The 25,412-nt window shown below is 46.0% G+C and overlaps 1 protein-coding gene across 14 annotated transcripts in view; it reads right to left on the reverse strand.

Moving 5' to 3' along the window:
• The window catches only part of snap91a (synaptosome associated protein 91a), a 40,578-nt gene that overhangs the window by 7,497 nt on the left and 7,669 nt on the right, over window positions 1-25,412 (reverse strand). For 3 of the 14 annotated variants that reach the window (XM_030370233.1, XM_030370230.1, XM_030370231.1), the window contains exons 2-20: window positions 18,555-18,697; window positions 16,539-16,614; window positions 15,626-15,728; window positions 14,770-14,863; window positions 14,354-14,465; window positions 14,156-14,262; window positions 13,795-13,836; window positions 9,926-9,987; window positions 9,799-9,807; window positions 8,910-8,922; window positions 8,484-8,719; window positions 7,748-7,842; window positions 7,115-7,129; window positions 5,987-6,229; window positions 4,616-4,693; window positions 3,121-3,426; window positions 2,004-2,087; window positions 974-1,045; window positions 457-582 (exon numbers count right to left, since the gene is read on the reverse strand). In XM_030370233.1, the coding sequence (XP_030226093.1) occupies window positions 457-582; window positions 974-1,045; window positions 2,004-2,087; window positions 3,121-3,426; window positions 4,616-4,693; window positions 5,987-6,229; window positions 7,115-7,129; window positions 7,748-7,842; window positions 8,484-8,719; window positions 8,910-8,922; window positions 9,799-9,807; window positions 9,926-9,987; window positions 13,795-13,836; window positions 14,156-14,262; window positions 14,354-14,465; window positions 14,770-14,863; window positions 15,626-15,728; window positions 16,539-16,614; window positions 18,555-18,697 (2,016 nt within the window). The remainder of the gene's footprint in view (window positions 1-456; window positions 583-973; window positions 1,046-2,003; window positions 2,088-3,120; window positions 3,427-4,615; window positions 4,694-5,986; window positions 6,230-7,114; window positions 7,130-7,747; window positions 7,843-8,483; window positions 8,720-8,909; window positions 8,923-9,798; window positions 9,808-9,925; window positions 9,988-13,794; window positions 13,837-14,155; window positions 14,263-14,353; window positions 14,466-14,769; window positions 14,864-15,625; window positions 15,729-16,538; window positions 16,615-18,554; window positions 18,698-25,412) is intronic. The other 11 variants (XM_030370234.1, XM_030370238.1, XM_030370239.1 and 8 more) reach the window with 11 other exon arrangements.

A 25,412-nucleotide genomic window follows, 5' to 3' on the forward strand; every position in this document is an offset into this window, starting at 1 on the left:
TCGTCCTATACTATAAATGACCTGTACTTCTAATGTCTAAACTCCGCTCTGTTCTCTTGCTATAGGAAGCTATCTACGAGCTGATCTGCTCCTGTCTAAATCACACTCTATTATCTCTCTATATACTACAGGGATCTATCTAAGGGGCGGTGAGGACACTACCTTCAATGACATCAACATCATCCCTGGTGATGGAGTACCTGTTCCGGTCCTAACAGCCAGACTACTGATAGGAGAACAATACAAGTTGTAGAAGCGTAGAGAAAGGTGAAATTATCAATATAACGGTTAAGAAACAAATAATGGAGGAGAATAGATAAAATGGAGGATCAAGGCTTTGTGAGTAATTCTGCGTTTGAGTGCATGTGTGCGTGTTAATATCCATGTGTATCTGCATATGATTGTATGCATCCGATTGGCTGTGCAGGTCATTTGACTTCTCGTCAGTGCCAGTACCCAGCAAGTCAATGACGGCTGCTGGCTCTGCTTTGGGTGGAGAGGGGACGTCTGGCAGTGGAGCTGGAGCAGGAGAGGCTGCAGGAGCTGCAGCAGTAGTAGGAGAGGAGGAGGAGGAGAAGGTATCTGGAGCCCGAGACCCAGAAGATGACGAGACAGGTAGAAGGATAGAGCGGTAAGGATTACTCAGAACAAGACAAATCCACGTTCATTCAAGTGGACGGATTCATTTGTGTCCTCTCTTGTTAGAACAAGCCGAGAGCAAAGGAAAGGCATCCTGCTCAGACAGGAGGTCACAAAAGAGGAAGGCATGCCTCTCTGTGCTACACAAGCACGCTACTCCGACACGCCTGATGTGATCCGGACAACCGCACGCACCGAGGACTAAACCTAAACACAGAGATCCACCATGCCAGGCCTTAACGTCCGGGTAAGCCCCCCCCTTGCAGTGTGCAGAAGGAGGAAGGGGGGGGGAGGAAAGAGAGTAGTAGGGGAGGAAGCAGAGGCCTAAACTCACCCGTCACGATGTCCCCAGCCAGAGCGGGCTCCTCGGGCAGAGGAGAAGGCCCGCGAGACACGGCAGGGAGGTCTACAGCAGCCAGCGAAGGCCAGGCAGTGGCAGTGCAAGGGAGGAGCAGCAGCAGCAGCATAGGAGGAGGAAGAGGAGGAGGAGGAGGAGGAGGAAGAAAAGGTGGAAGCATAGTAAAGGCGTTAGCGTAGACAGGGGGAAACGGGGGGACAGAGACAACAAGAGATTGAGACAGAGAGAGAGTTAGACATAGAAAGAGATCAACAGAGAGGAGAGAGTTATATTGATAGAGAGATACAGAGACAGAAAGAGGGACAGAGAGGGGAAAGAGACAGAGAGAGACAGAGAGAAACAGAAATTAAAGAGAGAGTAAGAGAGCCAGGGAAAGACAGAGAGACAGATAGGGAACGAGAGAGAGACAGAAAAGAGAGATAGACAGAGACAGAGGGACAGAAACAGAGACAGAGAGAGGGAGAGACAGAGACAGGGAAACAGATAGAGACAGAGACAAACAGAAAGGAGAGAGAGAGAGATCGATAGAAGCACAGACTGGAGAAGTTGCTCCTAGTGGCCGTGTGGGGGAGGGGAAGGGGAAGGGTTTGGCGTGCACAGTCACAGTTGTCATACCACGATGGACGGATCAAGACACATGCCGCCACGACTAACAAACGACATGAGAGACGACAGGGAGCAGTGAAGGTCCAGTGACCGATGGACGATAGGGGAGGGTTGCTCTTAGAGAAAGAGAGAGTGAGAGAGAAAGAGAAAGAGAAAGAGAGAGAGAGAGAGAGAGAGAGAGAGAGAGAGAGAGAGAGAGAGAGAGAGAGAGAGAGAGAGAGAGAGAGAGAGAGAGAGAGAGAGAGAGTGTTAGAGCAAAATAAAGTGGAAAAGAGAGATAGATTGCACTACAGAAGAAAAGAGTAAGAGAAAGAGTGGAGCAGATAAAGACCAAGTGCGAACAAAAGAGTGAGAGCAAGAACATGAGGTACAGAAAGGTGGTGGACATGGGCTCCTGTACCTGAACCAAACAGGTCTACGCTAGGTGTGGTAGCAGCTTTGGATTCAGCGCTCGGGCTTTGCTCAGGCATAGAATCAAACATATCTACAAACAAAGACACACAGGTCAGATTCCCAGGCCAAGTGCATTCAGGACATGATGGATAAGTAAGAAAAATAGACGGATGGAAAGGAATGCATATATGAACTAAAAACTCTCTCTGGAATTGTCTGAGTTGCAAGGATTCATTTATTGTGGTGAGAAAATAAGGGAGCATCGGTTAAAGAGAAGGAAACCAATAAATTTCATTGGATGCCATGAGGCCCACTGAGCAATCATTTAAAGATATTACTGATATCAAAATAAATTTGATTAAGCATAAAAAGGTTGAATAGCTTTTCACAGTAGTCACGCATAAAAGCTTGTCATGGTGTCACTGAAATATATATATTTTTTTCTCATATCTAAGTTATAGTGACACAAAATAAGCAGTATTACACATGGCTCTTGAAACTGAGTGGTATTCCCTTTAAGCGATGCACAGGCTCAGGCGAAGCACTACAAACTACCGCTAGCAGCTAGCAGTCCACGTGCCTACAACCACACCATCCAGAAGTCCGAGGCGAAGAAAGCATTGTTAGCGTGTTAATGGTCAACTGTTGTGAGAGACAACAGCTTCTTTCTTCGCCCAAACGTTGGACGGCGTGTGTGTTAGTTTGTTAGTTATCACGCGACCAATCAAATTAGGTTGTGTCACGTCTTTGGATAGGATATACGTCACAAAGGTAGGATATAGGACAATGTCGTAATAACTGACCATGTCTGTGGCACCGATGTGTCCCACCGTTAAAACTCATGGTGGCTTCAACAATGTGTGAATGTTTTCGGAATATTTCAAATAATTGGATTCAGTTGCCGTCATGTGGCCAATTCAAGTGATCATGACAGAAACTCAAATCAAAACAGAAATGTAGGGATTTGGGTATGCGGGTTACCATAATCATCATCATCAGCATCATCACCATGTCATGGTCATAGTCAAAATGCAGGGCAATGCAGAGCGAGAGGCTTAATGAGAGCAAGAGAGAGAGAGGGAGAGAGAAAGAGAGAGAGAGAGAGAGCGGGAGAGCGACTTTACCACCAAAGATATCTAGAGCGGGTGCTGCTGCAGACTCTGTGGTGGTGTTGTGACTAGCGGTGGTGGTGGTGGTGGTGGTGGTGGTGGTGGTGGAGGTGGTGGTAGAGGAGGAAGAAGAAGAAGATAAAGAAGGGGTGGAGGCCGCTGCGGGGGCCGGCGCCTCACTGGGGGCGGGGGTGACGACCACGGTGGCGACGGCGGTGGGCGTGGCGGGGGTCTCCGCGGACGGGGGGTCCGAAGGCCTCATGGCGAACAGGTCCATCTCTGGGGCCATGCTGGCACTGCCCTCGGTCGTGGCGAAGGGGTCTTCAGGCGGACGGAGGTGGGGGTTGGTAGGGGGTTAGGGTGGAGGGTAAGGGTGATGACCAGAGGAGGGGGGTGGGGGGGGGGATAATTAACAATCATATAATTAAAAAAGGGAAAGCCCCCGATCCAGGGTTAGTTGGGAGGTAAAGTAAAAGGCTGCATCCCTCATTAACTTCTGTCCTGCAACCACAGGCTTGAACAGACAGAAAGGCACTCACACACATACACACACGGACCCACGCACACACAGCCGCACCCACACACTCTTTTGATTACCAAATGTTAATCGTTTTTTTAACAGAAGGCTCTGTCTGAAGTACAGCTTTTACAAATCGAATATTCCCATTTAAATTTTGACCATTTCAATTACTGCAGTGCTCTCCTATTACGAACACTGTCTCAGGTTGCAGAACAAAGTTAATGTGGAGGCGTGTTAGATACAGGCAGCCCGGTAACCTTTGTGGTTATTCCGGCTTACACACGTTATGACATGGGTTATGTACAGGAGTTACATGAATTGTTATTGATTTAAAGAAGAACAAAAAAAAGATGGTTCCTCTGCCCTGCCCTCATACTTACACAACCAGGTCAAAGAGAGAAAGGACACAAATCATTGTCCTTAAATAAAGGAAAAGGCCTGAGCGATGATTATCCCTATCATCGTCTTCAGGGCTAGCTTGCGTTGGTATCGGATGGAGGCGGAGCTCCAGGAGAGTGTGGAACAGTCAGCAGCAGCTACTAATAGAAACTATTAGCATGCAAACTGTGTTTCCGTGTTCACCAGGTGAATGTCCCATGTTGGTAAATCACAGAGTGAGGGCTGCGGGGGGGGGGGGGGCTGCGCGAGGATTCATGACAGACCCTATCGGGGGGGCAGGGGTTGGGGCGGGGGGTGTTTGGGGACGAAACAGTATCCTTCTGCCAGGACACACAGTCAGGGCAAAGGATCCCACTGTTCTCCTCAAATGTAAGCAAAGAAAGCTGGTACAAAACAGACTCCTGCCATTCATACACTCAGACACAGACGGACAGACTCACAAACACACACATACACAGACACACACACACACACACAGACACAAACACACACACACACACACCCACACACACACACACCCAGACACACACACACACACACACACACACACACACACACACACACACACACACTGGCTGTTTTGTCACCCACCAGATCCACCGAAGGCATCGGCAGCAGGACCGGCGGCCGCAGCTGCAGGACCATCTCCTGGGGAGGGAGCAAATGCATCTATAGGTGGAGGAGGAGGAGGAGGAGGAGGAGGAGGAGGAGGAGGAGGAGGAGGAGGAGGAGAGGAGGAGGAGGAGGTGGAGGAGGAGAATGATGGGAGGTGGAGGTGGAGGAGGAGGAGGAGGTGGAAGAGGATAATGAGAATGATGGGAAGAGGGGGGGGAAGATGGAGAAGGAAGAGGAGGTAAGGGTGGAGGAGCAGGAGGATGAGGTGGAGGAGGGAGGAGATGGAGGAGGTGGAAGCGGGGAGAAGGAGGGGAAGGTGGAGGAGGAAGAGGAGGTGGGGGTTGAAGAGGGGAGGGGATTGATTGGAGGAGGGGGTGAAAGTGGAGAAGGAAGAGGAGGTGGGGTGGAGGAGCAGGAGATAGAGGGGGAGGAGCAGGAGGTAGAAGGGGGGTTCGGAGGAGGAGTAGGAGGGGCAATGACGCGGAGGAGGAGAGCGTGGATGGATGGTGGGTGGAGAAGGAGTTGGCGGGGAAGTGGAGAGTTTGAAAGGGGGTATGCATAATGAAACGCGAAAAGAAAAATGTACACAGCGACATTGGACAGAAGGAGATTAAGTATGAGGAAAATAAAAAGAGCAAGGATGGAAAATAGAAAACGCATGGACGCACGAGGGACAACACATAAAACGAAGAGGAACAATGAACGAATACAAAAAAGTCTGTTAGGAGGGAGAAAATTAAAGCATAGAATACAAGAAATATGCAGCCCATGTGGATCAATTCATAAGATCTGTCTGGTCTTAGGCTGGCGGGGCGTCACTCTTTTGGAGAGTGACAGGGGCTGCATAATGCTGCATTCGATGAGCTTGTAAGTTGCCATGGAGGGAGGGGGAGATGGGGATGGACTCATCATTGTCACAAATGGTACTTTGTGACAGAGAAGGCGAACTGGGTTCAGCGATGAACAACAAAGCAAATAATAAAATCTCTCTTTGACGGCAAGCGCCGGCCTTTTCAGCGGAAAGTGCACAAGTGCATTTTTATCATCCTAATATTATTTTAACGTATTCTAACAATATCACCATTACTGCTGTAATTGGTGAAATTGATGACGTCAACACTTCACAAACTAGGCTACTCACCACCATTGTATTTCCAGTATTTAAATCCTACGAAAAGGTTAAGCTTGACATGGGAAGCAGTAAATACCAGTAGAACACAATCTCATGCTTTCCTGTCCTATAACTGAGGACATAGCGTAGTCAGGCAGACAGCGAACAACATCTGCAGCATGGGTTTGTGCCCGTGTCCGTCACGCCTGTATCTGTTGAACTACGACCCCACTGACCTCCAAACAGGTCCATGTCAGAGGTGGCAGAGGCTGGCGGGGGCAGGGTGGCCGGAGTGGGCGGGGCTAGTGCAGTGGGAGGGGCTGTCTTGGCAGGAGTAGCAGGAGCGGCGGCGGCAGCTACAGCCCCTGCGGAGGTGGAGGAGGAGGTGGTGGTGGTGGTGGTGGAGGGGGTGGTAGTGGCGGCGGGGGTGGTGGTAGCATCTCCGTCAGATGCACCGTCAGAAACAGCCGCCGGAGTGGCTAAGCAGGCGAGAAGCGCAAACCCACCCCCGCAACCAAACACACCCACCCAACGACAACAGCCAGATCGTAACCACGGAACAGTGGGAAACAGACAGACAGGGAGAGAGAGAGGGGGAGAGAGAGAGAGAGAGAGAGAGAGAGAGAGAGAGAGAGAGAGAGAGAGAGAGACGCAGAGAAAGAGAGACGGACAGCGAAGGAGAGAGAGAGAGAGAGACACAGAGAGAGAGAGAGAGACACAGAGAGAGAGAGAGAGAGAGAGAGAGAGAGAGAGAGAGAGAGAGAGAGAGAGAGAGACGCAGAGAAGGAGAGACAGACAGAGAAGGAGAGAGTGAGAGAGAGAGAGAGACGCAGAGAAAGAGAGACGGACAGAGAAGGAGAGAGAGAGAGAGACAGAGAGAGAGAGAGAGAGAGAGAGAGAGAGAGAGAGAGAGAGAGAGAGAGAGAGAGAGAGAGAGAGAGAGAGAGAGAGAGGGAGAGAGACGCAGAGAAGGAGAGACAGACAGAGAAGGAGAGAGTGAGAGACAGAAACAGAGAGCAAGAGAGAGGGAGAAAGAGTCAAAGACACATACAAAAGGTACAAGAAGACAAGGAGAGGAATAGAGAAAGGAAGGGAGGATAAGAAGGAGGATATAAGAGAAAGAGAAGAGAAGAGGTGTCAAAGCGATGACAAAGTGAGAGGAATAACGATGCACTCGTATATCCCAAGAGCATAAAGACAAATTAAAAGGATTGCAGGGAACTGACTCAAACCATTGAGCAGGGCAGCTCTACCCACAATATACTGCTGCGACCTTGAGAGAACGGAAACAAGTTGGTAGGCCAACAAGTAGTTCTTAGTCATCCCTCCTATTTATACTGCAGAAGGAAACTGTTAACACTCACCCCCTGCCAGGAGATCTGCAGAGAGGGGGAGAGGGAGAGAGAGAGAGAGAGAGAGAGAGAGAGAGAGAGAGAGAGAGAGAGAGAGAGAGAGAGAGAGAGAGAGAGAGAGAGAGAGAGAGAGAGAGAGAGAGAGAGAGAGAGAGAGAGAGAGGGGGGGAGGAAGATGAGAGACAGAGAGAGATGGAGAGATGAGAGACAGAGATGATTCATGGTGGGCACACAGAGGATCCAATCAATAGTTTTCATGGTGCCAACATGACAAAGCTCTGCCCTCCTGAAGTCAGACTCATAAGACTAAAAGGCCCATTATGACTCAGGCCTGATGAGAAGCCTGGCCAAGAGCAATGGGGCCAGATAGGAGGGAATGCCAACCACGCGCACACACACACACACACAAACACACACACACACACACACACACACACACACACACACACACACACACACACACACACACACACACACACACACACACACACACACACACACACACACACACACACACACAAAAGTCTACAACAAAGTCAAAAATTCAGTGTCATTCCAAGGGTTTGTTTAAAACATCTATAATGAAACCATTTGTGATATTAAACAGCTAGTCCTATGGCCCGGAGCCCAGCCAGGGGGTCTCACCTCCCCAGGCTGTAGTAGAGGAGCCAGCCGCAGCGCCCCCTGCTGCTGAGGAGGACATGGGATCCAGGTCCAGCAGGAAGCCATCATCCAGGGCACTGGAGGGAGGGAGGGAGGGAGGGAGGGAGAGAGGGAGAGAGGGAGGGAGGCAGGCAGGGAGAGAGAGGGAGGAAGAAGAATTTGATTAAAGGAGGAAGATGTGGGACTGAGTAAAATGAATAAATACTTAGGTATATTAAGTATTTAAATTATATTTAAAGCTGGGATATATGTTATATCTTGGCTTTATTTTAAGGAAGGGAGTTGAAATCGACTAGAGGTCTTTGCCCTTTTCCACAAATAAGAAAGATGCTTAGTCAATGGTGGCATCAGGGAAGACGATCTTAGGTAGAGCAGAGATGGTGTGGGAGATTTGATAATGACAAGTGAGAGTCCTTGTCACAACAAAATTGGCATGAAGGAACCAATCTGTTGGTGGTCGATACATCAGGGTGGCCAATACATGATAACATTGGTCACGATGACAACAACAGGGAGGGATTATATCTCCCAGCTGTCCTGGGAACACTTTGGTCCCCCCAGGGTGAGCTGGTGGACGATAGTATCTACTATCCCCCCCAACCACAGAAGATGGATAACATCCATAACCATGGTGCCATTGTCGAAAAGGCAGGAGCATTGGACCGACAGCAGGTTATCGTCCCGTTGTGTGAGGTCCTGAAAGCGAGGGGACTCCTACTTGCTGCTGGTCGGGGCCAGGGCTGGAGGGGGGGCAGTGGGAGTCACGGCTGGTCGGTGGCCGGGTCGCGGGGGGGGTCCGGGGCGGGCCGGCGGGCCACCGGAGGCGGGTGGGCCCGCCGCTGAAGCAGCAGCGGCAGCAGCAGCTGCAGCCGCTGCTGCCACGGGTCTGGGTGGAGCTGTGGCTGTAGGTGTAGCAGCAGCAGCCATCGGCGTGCCGTTGTTCTCTGTGGAATCCTGACAGAGAGAAATACACGGAGAGAGAGAGAGAAAGAGAGCGAGAGAGAGAGAGAGCGAGAGCGAGAGCGAGAGAGAGAGAGGAGAGAGAGAATCCCACCCATTCATCACTGTGGTGACCTACACAATTGACATCAATTGACAATCATTGTGGAACATTTGAAGTGTATGCGAAGAATAGGCGGCTTACCTTGTTTGGTGACCTGCCAAATAAAGGATAACAGTATAGTTAAAGTTGAACAGCTTATGATTTATTGTGGCTTTTATTGTTAAGGGAGGTAAAGAGGGGGGAAAAGTTAAATAAAGGGATTAAAGGTGCTGTAGGTAAGATTTAAGAGCTGTATTTTCGTGTAATCTGTTGCAATGGTATAGTCATCCCTCAGCTGCAACAGTGAGGATAATGCTCTGTGAGAATATCAGTTCTGGTTCAGTTCAGTTCATTTCTAATGGTCTTGGGAACCCATCTTTCCTGTCAATCACATTGGGGTTCACAGTAATCACTCTGCGTTATCATCTCAAATGTGGGGGAGAGATGAAGGGTATGATTTCTGGCTTGTTCATTTTCACAATCTTGCCCTCTGACACTCGTCTCCACACTATTTCTCTGCAACTCTCAAATCTTACCATCAGACCTTTAAGTGGCCAAATCACTTTGACAGACGACAGTACCACCGACTTAATGCAAAGCTTTACTTTCTGTACAGTTTCATGATCTGACGGAACATGCTCCCGGAGACTTTGTAGGAAGTTACAGTTATGGTCATGAAGTCAATGGCAACGATGAAGAGCTTTTAGTACATGTATGTGAAGGGAATTCATCGTAATATGTTAAGACATATTGCAGGGTTAATAAATGATGAACGTATCTTTTAAAAACACAACAAAATATCAAACTCAAAAGAACATAGAAACTAAAGGGAACCTCTCATTCTGTTTAGTCTTGATCTGTTGTCTTGACAACAGTCAACATTAAACAGCAATATGAAGACAAATTGCTTCCATGGATTAGAGTGAAAATGTTAACATGAAAGTACAATGTTAACGGGATCATCAATAGGTTTCGTCATTCACAAACTTACTTGTCCTCTCTGAAGGTAGAAAAAAATAAAGGATAGATCATATTAACAATACTGCACATTTACATTTCAGCAGACACACATGCTGCGTACATGTATCTCAAATGAAGTGATTTGACTGTCTACTCACGGCTTCTTGCCCTCCAGAGTGTTGAGATGAGTCTCCAAGGACTCCAGAAGACTCTGTGGGGCCTGCAAAAGCACACACACAGCGGAGAGAGCACTTAAATATGCATGCCATACATGTAGAACCCATAGAGAACACAGTGAGGCCCATAAGAGAGTTTAACATTGACATGGAGATGCACCTGACACAGTTACCGATAAACAAAGGCACTGTTGGATAGCTGGGATCAGATGGAGATATGTCCACTGAGATGATGAAAGTAAAAAAGGGTAGTAACTAGGAGCTACTGGTAGGTTCCAAGGTCCTGAGAGTGGGCAGGGTATGTGAGGTGTAGGGACGGAGCACCACCTGATCTCTCTGCCGTCAGGAGGACCACGGCGGGGGCGACAATATTAAAGGTGACATATTATACCAGCAGGTGTGTGTGTGTGTGTGTGTGATTAGCCGTTCCAAGCCGTATTGAAAATCTGCCGCCCACTTATTGAAAAAAGTGGGCGTGTTCACCTAGATGTATTACGGATAGTTGAGCAACATTTGCTACGGCCCACTGGTTAGGCTGGTAGACTGATCTATCCAGCACACATCTAGGTGGACACGCCCACTTGTGATGTCAGAAGAGGCAGATTACCGGCTTGTAACGGCTAATCACACTTGCACATACACCTTGTTAAGGGACAAAATAAAATATGGGAAATCCACAATGCACATGTGACAGCATGCCCCAGCTGAGTTGCTAAAGGCAGTTTTTCGCCGTAAAACATGCAGCAGTAAGAACAACACAGAAAAAACAGCAGGTCTGCTGCCAGTCGGCCACCAGCTAATGGGGTTTTAAAGTGTTGAAGTTAAATGGATCGCACTGACAAACGGCTTCTAGACTACGTCGCCCTAAATCCTCCACCGCCACTTATTTCCTTGCTCCGTTGCCCGACTATATATTGTGAACACAGAAATACAAACAACTCTTGTGGGTTGGCAGTGGCGTCAATGAACATCAAGCACCCACACTCCTAACACACCCACTCAAACCATCCAGAGACGGACTGCCATACTTTTCTTCGTAGATAACGAGCCGTGTTTTATTTGATCTATCCGTTGAGAAGGTACAAGACCCAAGCTCTGACAAGTGGACCTGAACCGGGTGTAGTACATCACTTATTTGATATGCTGATCCTGCTGCTGTTTCTTCCATGGTAACTAGGCTCCAGGGAGCCTGTACTGGAATAGAGAGCATTTGTTAAACCTGCCCAGAGGTATTATACGATGTGTCCCTGTGGTCCATTCATAAGCACACACAGAGATCAGACCAGAATTGGTCTACTCCAGGTGAAAATAACCGACTGGTTTGTAATATTGTCACGGAGCAGGGATATTTGTAATGTGTGCTCCTCTGAGAAAACTTTATCCTTTGAATCATCTCAATCAATCCCTCCAACACTGTGATGTTAATAAGCGGAGCGATAAAGCTGATTCAATTAAGGCACAGAATTCTGTGACTTTCAAAACTTTCTCTCCATTTAAATCATGTCTTCAGATTCAGTTACTTTTCTATTTTAACATCCCCCAAAGCCTTATGTGGGCATCCTTCCGGGATCTTGCAGAGAACATAGTAAAATGTTGATTGCATTTCCGAAACTTGCCAAAAGCTGCACCTAGAGACCAGAGCTCAGGTTCATGCAGTCAGGCCCAGCAGCACAGTGGCCTCCCCATGCTCCTTCCCTGTACAAACACACTGGGGCCTCATCCATTATCCATCTTCTCCAGCCCAGGCTTCAGTTACATCCGATGCACGATTTACATTTGACTAGGTTTTAGGCCAGTCGTGCATCTTTATAACCCTAACTGGATTAATTTAACGTTTATCAAAATGTCAAAAATTATTTCTAATATGAAATGAACACGTAGAAAAAGGTCAGATGGACATATTAACCGCTCATAGTTCAACCTCATTCTGTGGAAATAAGTCAGCCCAAGACCAGAGCATGCTCTGAATGCGAGTCATCGATACTACTGGGCTTTTGGTTTCACAAGCCAATCTTAGCTGTAGAGTTTCCACAACATGACAAGTGGAGCAGTGGATCAGACCAAGCAGATCGGGGTCGGACACAGTCACTGTGTGAGAAGGTGAAATCCTCCCCCTTCTCACTGTCCCGCATTAGAGGAATTATTATTATTATTATTATTATATTGTGTGTGTGTATACATTAGATTGGGCTGGTATAGAATTGGTCCTCCGTCCCGGTAGGGGGCAGTATGCTAAGGGAGCTTAGGATCAAAGTATCAGGGAATAGCCCAGGGGGGTGTTGATAGAAACAGCTGTTTTGTAAATATCTTTAGGTTCTGCACAGGGTGTGGGTATATATGTATTTGGTGATTGTTTGTTTAGTATCATGTTTATTTAGTATTCACACAATGTACTTTCTGTTCAGTTATGTTGGATTGTTAGCTTTAGGTAAATGTTCCCCCAGCTAATGGTCTGGCCCATATGGCCGTGATTGGTCCAATTACCATTTCCCTATTTAAGGGCCTTTTCATTTGGTGTTTGGGGCTGAAGGTGGTGCTGGCTTGGAGTGAGGCCAGTACGAGAAACGTATGTTATGGTATGCTGTTTTATGTTATCTTAGTTTGGTTTGCTGACTGATGCAGTCATTTCCTTTTCATTTTTGAACGTTGCTCTATTTTTGTGAATGTTTGGAGAGATTAAAACTTCACTTTTCTTAGTCGTCAGTCCATTGCCCTCATTCTTGCCCACACTCGCGATACCCAGTTGCCCGTATCCCAGATACGTGGGGCGACCACTCCGGTCCCTCACACACTGTTTAATGAACATTATTTTCAAATATATATATGTGTGAATACATGCTACATTGGTAATTAGTATATTGAAGGCTGGGGAATACTGTATTGAATAACAATATGAGAAGTGTTAAACATCTCCCATTTTTCACTTTCAAATTTGTATTTGAATGCACCAAATATTGGTCACGGTAAAGATCAAGACAAACTTTTTTATCCATGTAGGAAATTCATTTGGTCATCAATAAACGCTCCATTGTTATACAGCCTACTGTATAGCATTAAAAAAACATACATACAAAACATTATGAAAACTGCATGCGCAGAATATGAAATCCCTCGGTGGTGACAAGACACTTTCGTCAAGCTAATAAAACTGCATTTAGTTCAGATCCGTAGAAAGCAGATGCTCACGCGGCAGCTCAACAGCTAATATCCTGTTTGGGATTCTCTGTTTGCTTCCCTCTCAGTCGCATCATTCATCCGTTTCACTCCCCGTCCGCATTTCGTCCGTTTGCTTTCTGCACGCTTTAAGCATTCACAAACCCACCAACCGCATAGCGCACTCCCAATTCAGTTGCGCTCAACACTCAAGTCCTCAAATGTTCATGCCTCCCGCATTAGCTTTGCTGGCAGCTCCCTCCCGCGCAAGGCTAGCACATACTGTGCGCTAGACGCTACTCACACGCTCAGCCTGTACGATCAATCTGCATCTCTGCAAATAAGAAGGAGAAGTTGGCAGAAGATGTGTCATCTCTCAGGGACAGACGGCACAACTCATGGGCCGCAGGAGGAAGTGGGGATCCATTGGGGACCCCCCTCTCCCCCCTACCTCCCACCGTGCTGTGATGTTTTGATTCATACCTGGTTATTGCTTTTGTTTCGCTGAGGCGGAGCCTATTAGTAAGCACCGCTGGAAAGGGTTTTTAACAGGATTTTGTTTTAAGACAAGATCCAATCATGCAGCAGGTGATAGAAATAAACACCATACCATTGTCGTGCCAGAAGGAAGAACTGTGCACTATATAAACAGGAAGGAAAACCAAAACTGAGCCTTTCTGATCAACAGCAGGGTGTACCTGAGTGTGCTCCGGTATGTCGTTCTTGTCAATTCCCATTTGCTGTAAAAGAAGAGATACGGGCATTTTAGAAAGGTTTTCGTCAATACTTTTGCTTATCTACAGTTATATGATTGGAATGTCCATCTGCATTTGTTCAAGGATCCAGCAATCCTTCTATGTTACAGCAGAACTTGTCATCCAGCAGTCCTACTATGTTACAGATTTTGTCCAGTCTTTATGGTGTTCAGTAAAAACCTTCACTGAGGTTACAAATCCCCGCCTCCAGGAACATGATTGGTCCAGAACAAATATGAAGCAAAATAAAGTGAAAAATCCCAGTTCACTATGTCTGATTTGTGAGACTAATCTTCGCTCCTACCTGTGCGACTTTGAAGAACTCTGAGACACGGGTCATTCGCGTGAGGAACCTCTTGTAGATCTCAAGACCGTCTTTGCACTGACTTCTCTTCATCTGGAAGAATTTCTCTGGAAGGCAAAACAGACAATTGTTGTGTCTACAACTGCAACCCAAGTGACTTTTTCTTTAAATCTGTTGGGAGAAGAGTGACTGGGGCACCTAGGAGGTTGATGATGCCATCGTTGTAGCAGGCGTACAGCTTGATCAGATCTTTGAAGAGCATCAGAAAGCAGCAGTTGATCACCGCGTTGTTCATATCTTTTGGCTGGACCTAGATATGTGAAGGGTGAGGGGAAGCGTGACATAAATATACACAATTGATTTTGGTTTACAGATAGCACATTGAGTTATGGAATTGACCATGACAGTTTTACCCCTGATGTGTATTTGACTTCCGAAAAAACTTAAGTTAGTACTATCAAGAGATTTGATGTCATAAGAGTGTAGTTGCATTTGTAAACCTTTGACAAGCAAAAACAAAGTATGACTTGCAGTATTGTACGCAAAACCATTTTTTCCCATGTTATTGGAAACAACGTCCATTCAGATCCAACGTAATAGTTATTGTCACTCACGTCAAACTCCATCAGCGCGTCTATCTGGCTCTGCAGGGTGGGCATCCCTTTCAGCAGCTTCTCCACGGACATGGTCCTCATGGCTCCGTCCGCACTGGAACCGTGGAAGGAGAGGCAGAGGGGCGAGGAAGTGAGAGGGAGAAGTATGTGATGGCGTAAGGCCCGGGACGGGGGTTAATGACATTATTGCTTGAACCAGCATTTTCCAAAGACAAACCCCCCCACAGCAGTACATAAAAGCAACCCTAGGTGCTTCAATGTAGGGTCCTCCCATTTGAGATACACAGGCTTAAATTCCCAGTAATGATTTCCTAGTCTCTAGAGAAATGCAGCCCATTCAGCCAGACAGTCGATTTCCCGGTTAATGGAGTCTGTTCTATACTAGCTGCCACCGAACCACTGATGGGGTGGGGCTGGGGTTATCCAAGCCCACAGCACCAATGCTCAACTCTATCCACCTCAGTTCTGCACTTCTGTAGAGGTTGACCTTGTGTGTGCCAGAGGTACGGAGCGTGCCGGGCTGTAAGTACAACTAACAGCCTGCTCAGTATGCATGAAGCTGCGGAAGGCAGAAACCGCGTTCAGATAGACTAGACAGTGTGTTGCCGAGAGACAGAAAATCAACCTTCTCACGGGATTATCTCTCTCTCTCTCTCTCTCTCTCTCTCTCTCTCTCTCTCTCTCTCTCTCTCTCTCTCTCTCTCTCTCTCTCTCTCTCTCTCTCTCTCTCTCTCTCTCTCTCTCTCTCTCTCTCTCTCTCTCTCTCTCTCTCTCTCTCTCTCTCTCTCTCTCTCTCTCTAAGCACATGCAACAGGATAACACAGGGAGAATTCTGGAGATGAAATACAACACACACCCCTTCTTCACTCGGCCGAAGTCGAAGGACATCTGTCTGTAGGCGAAGGCCTTCTCGTTGAGATAGCGGCTGTAGCGCCTGATAAACGTGGACATGTCATAGCCTGGGGGGGAGGAGGGGGTACAAAAGTGAGAACAAGGCAGCACTGCCACAACGAACAAACATGAATAAATTTACAACGGAGCGACTGATTATCGTTTGACATCGCCGCAGGGAGAGCCTGGTGTCTAGAAATCAGATGAGTCTTCGGATGAAGAGATAAATAAAGTTAAAAACCAAACAAAAAGCTGTTGAATGGATGGTGTGACACAGAGCAGAAGTGGCAATGCTCAAGGGTGCTGTAGGTGAGATTGAAGAGCATTTATGGGAGTGTCATTGGCACTGCCATCTGTCAGCTAACAACTAATGAGTGAAAATGCCATGTGAGTGGACAAAATCTGTTTAGAGTTGAATGAGTCTGTGTCTGTATTTACACCTCTCCCGCCTTTTTTCTGACCAACAGGGTATTTCTTCTGTGATTGGGGGGGTGGATCCCTCTTGCCGGTCAATCAGAGGTATGTGAAATGCAACTCTTCTCAATGGTGGAGAAACGTGGTGAGGCTTGGAGCATAAGGGGAGGGGATTTATTTTAGGTTGTCAAGTTTCAAAATCTTTTTTGTATCTACAGCACATTTAAGAGGGGAAAAGTGTAGACGGTGCTAGAGACATGCAAGTCTAGCATCGTGGAACAAAGTAGCATAGTCCAATCAGATTTTATCAAATTAAATGATGCATGGAGAGAACTCAAAAGGGTTAAGGGTTTGAGCGGGAGCATTAGCATGCATATTAGATTTAACGGTACACGTGTCAAAATAAAATGAAGGCTTGCTGAATGGACTGTAGGCTCCAGTCAGATATGTGCATCTCTACTCACCATGTGAACCAGTTTTATCCAGGAAGTTGCTGAGGTTGAAGAGGGTGTTTCTGGAGGCCAGGAACTGGAGAAACCTCTGTTGGAGATCACAGATACACAAGGTTAGTTCACTCTGCTACAGGGGGAGATATAGGCACATGAACTGCTCATAATGTTTAATGGTTCTGTTATCCAACAGCCCCAAATATGCAAGCTCAGACACAATCGTTTTAAATAAAGGGGCTCTGAAAATAAATTGAAGGTTCATAGTGATAAAGATTTAATATTTACAACACTTTCTAAGTGATTGATCGGGATGAACAAAAGGATGTACAAATGCAAGATTGAACTAAAATGGCACTGAATTAACATTGGTATACGGTTTCAACTTAGACATTGAACTCCAACAATAGAGCCAAGTCCCTGGGCCATTATATAGGTACCGAAACTCACTATATAATAATACCTCCCCAAGGACCACTCTCAAGAGCAGGACTCTAATAACACCCAACCATACATACACAAAGCGAATCATGGCTTTCATGCATGGAGTCTAAATCCACGCCAAGCCTGACCCTATAGGCAGGCTTACCGTGGAGCTACACACATACAGTCACAACAGAGCTGTCAACAGCCAGCACACCCACTCCTGTTGCATGGGAGGCTAGTGGAACAGAACGTCCTGGCGCTTCAATTACCTCTGGTCACTGATAGAAGGGTTTCATTACAGCAGTGACACAGGGAGAGGGGGGAAAAATCCTGCTCCATCTGGAGCCCCTTGCTTTACTATTTTCCTTTCACAGTACAGCAATGGGTCCCTGCCATGACAGTGGAGAAGGTGGGCGAGCCACACACTTGCACAGAAATTTATATAGTCTTATCCAAGTGAAAGAGAGGGGATTGCATTTGACGATGGCAAACCAATAGAGCGAGGCATAGCTAGTTTAATCAAGCTCATTATGGGTTAAGCTCTGTTGCCCATAGCAGCATCTGTAAGAAATGTATTCTATCTCCCTCCTACGCTCTCTCTCTCTCTCTCTCTAGCTTACACAGTGTCACCTCTGTTCATCCTCCCTTATTATGATTCAGAGGTCGACCCCCCATAATAATAATCATACTAATACTTTGGATTTCTAAAGCTCTCTCCCGAAGACGCTTTGGGTGCTCAGCCAAAGTGCTCCATACATCGGTTCTTCCTCTTTCTCTCACATATTCCCACTGTGCATCGCCTGTTTGCATGGTTGTTTGTTTCTGAAAATTCTTCTCCCTCTCCTCCACATGATCCGGTTCTCTCTGGATTTCTTTGAACCATCCCATTCTCTAGTCTATAATCTGCTCTAGTCCTCCTCTTCTTGCGTGTGTGTGTGTGTGTGTGTGTGTGTGTGTGTGTGTGTGTGTGTGTGTGTGTGTGTGTGTGTGTGTGTGTGTGTGTGTGTGTGTGTGTGTGTGTGTGTGTGTGTGTGTGTGTGTGTGTGGGCGGGTATCAGTTATGTGAGAGCAGAGGAGAGGGTTTGTCTGGACCGCCGAGGCGGCCCTGGTAAAGCTGTCATCAAGGCAATAAGCGGACAGGAATGCAGCGGTGCTCAGAGCAGTACTGGAGAAGCTGGAGGTAAAGTGTATTACTACATTCTGCTGGTTCCTCCCAGTGTGTGTGTGTGTGTGTGTGTGTGTGTGTGTGCGCGTTTGTGTTTGTGTGTGTGTGTGTGTGTGTGTGTGTGTGTGTGTGTGTGTGTGTGTGTGTGTGTGTGTGTGTGTGTGTGTGTGTGTGTGTGTGTGTGTGTGTGCTATTGTATTGTTATCCCTTATGCCAGTGGTCAAAAAGGTACAGGTAAAGAAGGATGCATGCAGAAAATTGAAAATACTTTAAATCGTAATGTTTGTACGAATCTTTGGAATAATTAAACTCTCTCCTCCTACACACATTCTTCCAATAAAATAGGAGGCATTTAGGTTCCTGTTGGTGTCGTAATTTTTGCACCATATCACGCAGTATGCATACCGGTATATATGCACCATCCACACACAATCCCAGCTCACCTCGTTGCCGTGCACCATAAGGTGGTGGGTGGTGATCAGAGCTTTGAAGACCACCACCCAGCTGGCATTGCCCACCCTCTCCAACAGCGTGTCCGCCATTGTGGGCACAATGACTGTGTTCTCCTGGGTGGCCTGGATCAGACCTGAGGGGGAGGAGGAGGAGGAGGAGGAGGAGGAGGAGGAGGAGGAAGGAGGAAGGAGAGAAGGGGAACACAGGATAATGTTAAGATGTACAATGTGTGACTCATTGCTGTGTTTATTGGGTGTATACGTATACCTTTATTGCGTTTTCTTTGATTTTTATACCTTAGGGTTTGAGGTTATACTTAGGAATGAGTACGAAACTTTGATTTTCAGATGTTGTACTGAACTTTGTAAAATCATTGAAACAAAAAATCCAAATACATTCAAAAATATATATCTGATGATATTCCATTCATGCTTGAGTAGTCCTGGGAAAATATTAATGTCTCTACCATCCTGCCTTTACATGGCCAGGATGGGTTGCCCCAGCCTTAGTTCCACATATTAACTACTTGGTAGTTAGGCTATCAGTTATCTCTGGCTTGTACTGCCAGTTCACCATATGGCTACCTTTACCAGGGACAGGTCAGACAGACAGCTCAATGATGCTTTCATGTGGGTCCCCCCAGGATACCACACTGGTGGTCCCAGGGTCCAACATGGTGGTCCCAGGGTCCAACATGGTGGTCCCAGGGTCCAACATGGTGGTCCTAGGGTCCAACATGGTGGTCCCAGGGTACAACATGGTGGTCCCAGGGTCCAACATGGTGGTCCTAGGGTCCAACATGGTGGTCCCAGGGTCCTACATGGTGGTACGCGGTGACCAAAAGCGCTATAATACACTTTATACAACGGGTGACTTGAATCCAGCGATCTGATTGGTTCCTAACTGTTGTATAATGAGCGTATACATAACTGCTATGACGCCCAATCATTTTGTGAAAGTTTGCATATCACTCGCGCCTGGAAGTAGAAACAGTTATAAAGTAAAAAATATGTTGAATGATGGAGAGGGTGTAATGTTGTTACTCCGGGAGTGAGCAAGACGATGGAGAGACTAACGAAAGCTTAGGCACACGCCGAGTGAACTGCTCCATAGGATAAATTGCCGGCGAACCGCTCTATCGGAGCCTTCACTTGGAGGGACGCTAAAGTGTGTTGCATAGCGACCGTCGTGCATTTTGAAGGCAGCCAGGAGGGACTACTTTTTTGTATTCTTTAATAAAACGGTCACTTTGACTTTCTTGGTTTATTTTGAAATGTAGAGTGTCTATGACTTTCGTTTTGCCATAATAGTAACCGTTGTATAAAAGCAATAGATCACTTCAGTCAGTGGTATGTGCTCATTATACCACTGTGAAGGGGGTCGCCGGCCCTCCGCTGCGCGTCGGGGCCGGACAACGCCCCTTAACAGTGGTATAATGAGCACATACCACAGCCTGTCGTGATCTATTGCTTAATTCACTAATGACCTGAGCACATTTCTAAGTACATCTATGCATTTGCAAAAAGCATGGATATATTCAAAATAACATGTAGACATAACATAAATAACATAATAGTTTTCTTCATTTTAAGCAAGACGACAAATGAGTTTGTACAATTCTTAATATCATAATTGAGTCTTTTCGCTATAAACCCGAATGGAAGAGGAATGGAATATTCCATAGCAGATAAATAAAGAGAGGGAGGGAGATGGAGGGAGGGAGAGAGATACAAGGCATATTAACCAGGATGGAGTTTATAAGAGGGACAGGGAGAGAAGGAGAGGGATGGAGAGGTGTAAGGGCAACATGGTGCGTCAGAAGGGAAGCTGCCCTGTCCTTCTAAGAGAGACACACACGGCAAGCTGAAGGAATAGATAAGAGAGATGCGGTTAAAGAGATAACAAGCCATGTTTCCTTCCTGACAGCCAGCATTGAATAGAAAAAACACCTCCATCTACAGGCTTGATCCATCGTCAACTGCCTACAGAGTATCTCTGAATAATCTCCCCATGGACAAGGGATCAAAACCAGAAGAGATTCCCGGCATGTAACCAAACCCCCTGACCCTGTCGCCGCATCACAACATCAAGCTCCAGCGACGCCAGCAGCCCAGCCCTCCACTGTGGAGTCATGAAGGACAGAGCGAGGGGGCGGATAACAAGGAGGAAAACCAAAGCAAATAGACGTGGGTTTAGATTTAGAACTCCAGTCCGTGACTCTAGTTGTTTCATGAGGGCTTGGGGTTCGGCTGAGCAGGGCACCGAGGAGTGCCGGTGGTCAAGTCTCTCTGTCCTGTTAGCCGTGCCACGCCCCTATCTGTTCCATACACTGCCCAGGCACAAGGCCAGACAGAGGAGATTGCTATTGATTTTTTCCTCACGGGCATAATAGCGTCCGTCATTACCAATACACGTACGTGTCCATACCCATCCGTCACTTTGGTTGAGACATTTAGGTCCTTTCAGTCGTAACTGCTGCGGCCAAAGGGGACACGCCTGGATGGATCCCGTCCTCAACGAGTTGGCACAGGAGATAAACGTTTAACACAATGACATTAGTCTTATGTAATTGTGTTAATTATACACATTGGATCCATCCCTCGCACCAATCGCAAAACTAAAGGTGACTTCTTCAATTTTAGCCTCAACTCTCCGGAACCATCTTCCCCCATCTATCAGATTCGCTGTATCTTTGGATTGTTTAAAGCAGCTTCTAGAAGTACATCTTGAAAGGCAAGTCTTCTTTAGATCTGCATCTCAGTCTTGTCTTTTGAATATGGTTTAGTTTAAGTTTTAGTTTGGTCTCTGATATTGTTATTTATTTGTACTTAGTTATTTTAATAATGTTCAATTTTATGGGTGTGTATGTAGAACCCTTTGTAACTGTGTGCATAGGAAGTGCTATATAAACAAAGCCCTACTTACCTACTTACTGACTTAGTACAACTTTTTGCATAAATTATATATATTGTAATCATTCATATCATTCATTGATGTATATAATTGTTATTCTATGTATATTTTATAAAAAGAAAAAACGTAAAAGAAAACTGTCAATGTTATGACAACGAAGATGATGATGATAGAGATGTGGACAAGTAAGAAGAACAAGGACAAGCAACCATGCACTCCACAGTGCACTCTCCTCCCCTTCCATCCTTCCATCCATCCATCTTTCAGTCATTCTGAGCAACCATCCATCCATCCATCTACCACCTCCCACTTCATCTACTCGACATCTACCATTGCTATACGATTTCTAGGAACGAGAACCCAGAAGCACAAACTATGATCTGTAAACACACACACACACACACACACACACACACACACACACACACACACACACACACACACACACACACACACACACACACACACACACACACACACACACACACACACACACACACAATATTAAGGATAATCCCGGAGACACACAGACTGACAGACATGCAGGCAGCAAACTAACCTTTTGACAACAAACAAACAAACAAACAACCATCATTTAACCTAAATAATAACAATCTAATTTTAATGGAAAATGAATTCCTCCACCAGCTTGGTTTTAAGATTATGTTTGCAAAGATCTCAAGCTGAACCATGTGACGCGATGGAGATTTAAAGTACCGATAAATTACATTATGTCCCAATAACGGTTCGTGGTTTATTGTGCTTATACCGAGGCAAAGCAGGATAACACTAACGAACACTATGTACCAATAACCGGTTGTGGTATATTCTGCTTACACCACAGTTACTTACACTGAAACATAATACATAAAATATTAGTAACTTTCCTCTATAATGTAATTTGTGTATTGACTTCAGCTTGCACAGTTTAAATTTTTTGAAACAATCAGGATTAAGTATTAACCAATGCTGTGGTATAATGCATTATAGTTCAGTCTTGGTCAAGCCCGGCTGTTGCAGTCTTATGATTGACATTAAGTGATAGCAATAGCCGTGGGTTCAACAGCGAGAGATTACCAATCGCCAAAGTCCAACACACACACCTATCACAAACTAAACGGCAAGCAACATTTGCTGTTTTGCTGATATATTATATTTGATTTGGATTGAGGGTGGTATCTGATATTTATAAAACTGTATAATGTCGTGTTCCTCCTTGAGTGTCCTTTACAGAATTTGTAGTGCCGCCCACACACATTTAAGGCCCGCCGACACAAGGTCATGCATCCCAGGGAGAACGACAATCTCTAACATGATCTGTCGTTCTACAGAGGATAGAGAGAGAGCAAGAGTGAGAGAGCAAGCAAAGAGAGAGAGAGAGAGAGCAAGAGAGAGCAAGGCTAAGAGAGAGGGAGAGAGAGGCAGAGAAAGAGGCAGAGAGAGAGGCAGACTGAGAGAGAGAGCTAGAGTACCTGAGGCATCATTGTGCAGCAAAGCGGGAAGGAGAAGGGCCACGTCCTAGCATGATGTGTGTGTCACAGCCCCGTGTGTGCACGTGTGTTTAACTGCAGCATAGAGGAGTTATAAATAGATAGCCTACCACACTCAAACTGTCACCATTTTAATACATGCTATCCCCACTCGGTGAGCTCTATGTTTACATCGTCTTAGCATGGGTGGTGTTAGCGTGGGAAATGGGAATCAAACCCGTAACCCTGGCAGTGTGATTTCCTGTACTCTCTCTGTATGCAATCAAGCAATCAGACATACATACTGTCACACTGTGTATAGGCTTCAACAGAACCAGCATTCCTCATCACAGGGATTCTGGCTGAAGACCAGACTAAAGTAGCTATAACTGGGACTGCAAAATAGACAAGGATAAAATGCCCAAATGTTTGTACACCTATTCCCTTAGGTACAGAGAGAGAGAGATTTAGTACAATATATTTATCACAATGTTTGTTTTTTCTGTGAGTCATGACACACAGAAAACAACATATGAAACTCCCACAGAAAAGCATATGAAAAGTCATGCTGACATCATCATGCTGTCACAACCTCCTCTCCCACTGCTGACCAGAGCCAGCATCTCTTGGTTCGGGGAAGGAAATGAGATGCAGGCCTATACGCCAACGCATGGACAGACCGCCAGCCAGGTGCAACACCGAGAGACCCAGTGACAGGCTGATCCCTTCCCGATCTGATGAACATAGAAAAGCACTGTGTGATCAACCATTTACGAATGCATCAGTGGGGAAGAAGAACCCAAAACGGCAGACTTGAGTGAAGTAACAGGGTCACATTCTAACCCGAACCAAACCCATGACCAATGCTCATCCACAACAAAAGAAGCTGTAACTTACATTACTGTACAACCAGTTAAACACATTTGGTCATTACGAAGATCCTTTAACCCAAAAAGACTTATGAGTAAGTAATGCCTTATTTATATAGAACCTTACAGAGGCTGTCATTATATACCCTGTCATTATATACCTTGTATATAGTAGTATGTGGAGTAAGACCAAGACCCTGAAGAAGGGGAAGGGGGAAGGGTCATCGCTGACCCAATCCAGCGCTGAAATCCTAGTTCACTCATTTGTCACATCACGCATAGACTACTGCAACGCCCTCCTCACCGGACTCCCCACCAAACTTATCAACAGACTGCAGATCATTCAGAACTCAGCCGCCCGGATCATCACCCGCACCAAATCATCTGACCACATTACCCCTGTCCTCATTCAACTTCACTGGCTCCCAGTACACTACCGCATCCAATACAAAACCCTACTCCTCACCTACAAAGCTCTCCACAACCTAGCCCCCAGTTATCTCTGCGACCTCCTCCAAGAATACACTCCCTCCCGCTCCCTCCGCTCAACCTCTGCTGGACTACTATGTATCCCCACATCACGACTCACTTCAATGGGTGCCCGGTCATTCAGCTGTTCAGCACCCAGGCTCTGGAACTCCCTCCCCCCACACATAAAACAGTCAGACACCATTTCAACCTTCAAGTCACAACTCAAAACTCACTTGTTCAAACTCGCACACAACGTCTAACTGATCACTGTTTTGATTGTTTTTTTTTTTATTTATTTCTTATTGCTTATGTTTATTTATTTATTTATTTATTTATTTATTTTTTCCACAATGTCTTGCTTTTTAAAAAATGTATGATGACTATATGCTCTGTAAGGTGACCTTGGGTGTCTTGAAAGGCGCCTCTAAATTAAATGTATTATTATTATATTATTATCGCTTGCAGATAGTGCACCGCTATCGCACATTTACAAATGAGTAACCGATATCAAAACCAAGAAACAGGAGACGATTCACTGAGCAAGTGCACATCCCCACATGACACTCCTCAACAGCCACAGGCACAAGAACGGAGACAGCAGAATCTGTTCAGAATGTCGTACACACCAGAGTACCAGTGAGGACGTGCCAAGATGGTTGCCTGGGCAACCATCTATCACACTTAGTCATTGGAACTCAAGGATTCCGTAAAGTAAAGTACATTTAGTATTCCGGACAATCAGACAGGAATGATGTGGTCACAATGCCGGTGGTGAATCACAGACAAAAGCTAAATGGCCGCAGCCAAAGTCCTCACGCAGTAGAAACAAAAGCCAAACGCAGAGTGAGCCATTCCACTGTCGAGCAGGTTCGGTGGCAATAATGGAACATCGAATCTTTAAGGATATGATAGTACCAATAAGAAAAATGCTAGATAACTACCTGGCTGACTACTTTATATCAATTTGAAGCCAGGCATATATTTTCTTAACATATTTTGTGTGACACACTAATCCACATCTTTTAATTGTATACGTATTTCTGTCAATGCTTATTTGGATTGCAGATAAAGAATATTATAATTGAATGGCATACATCTTATGGTGTGCGTGTGTGCAAAGCTCAAG

Source organism: Gadus morhua, chromosome 11 (assembly GCF_902167405.1).
Source record: "Gadus morhua chromosome 11, gadMor3.0, whole genome shotgun sequence".
NCBI classification, from domain to species: Eukaryota; Metazoa; Chordata; class Actinopteri; order Gadiformes; family Gadidae; genus Gadus; species Gadus morhua.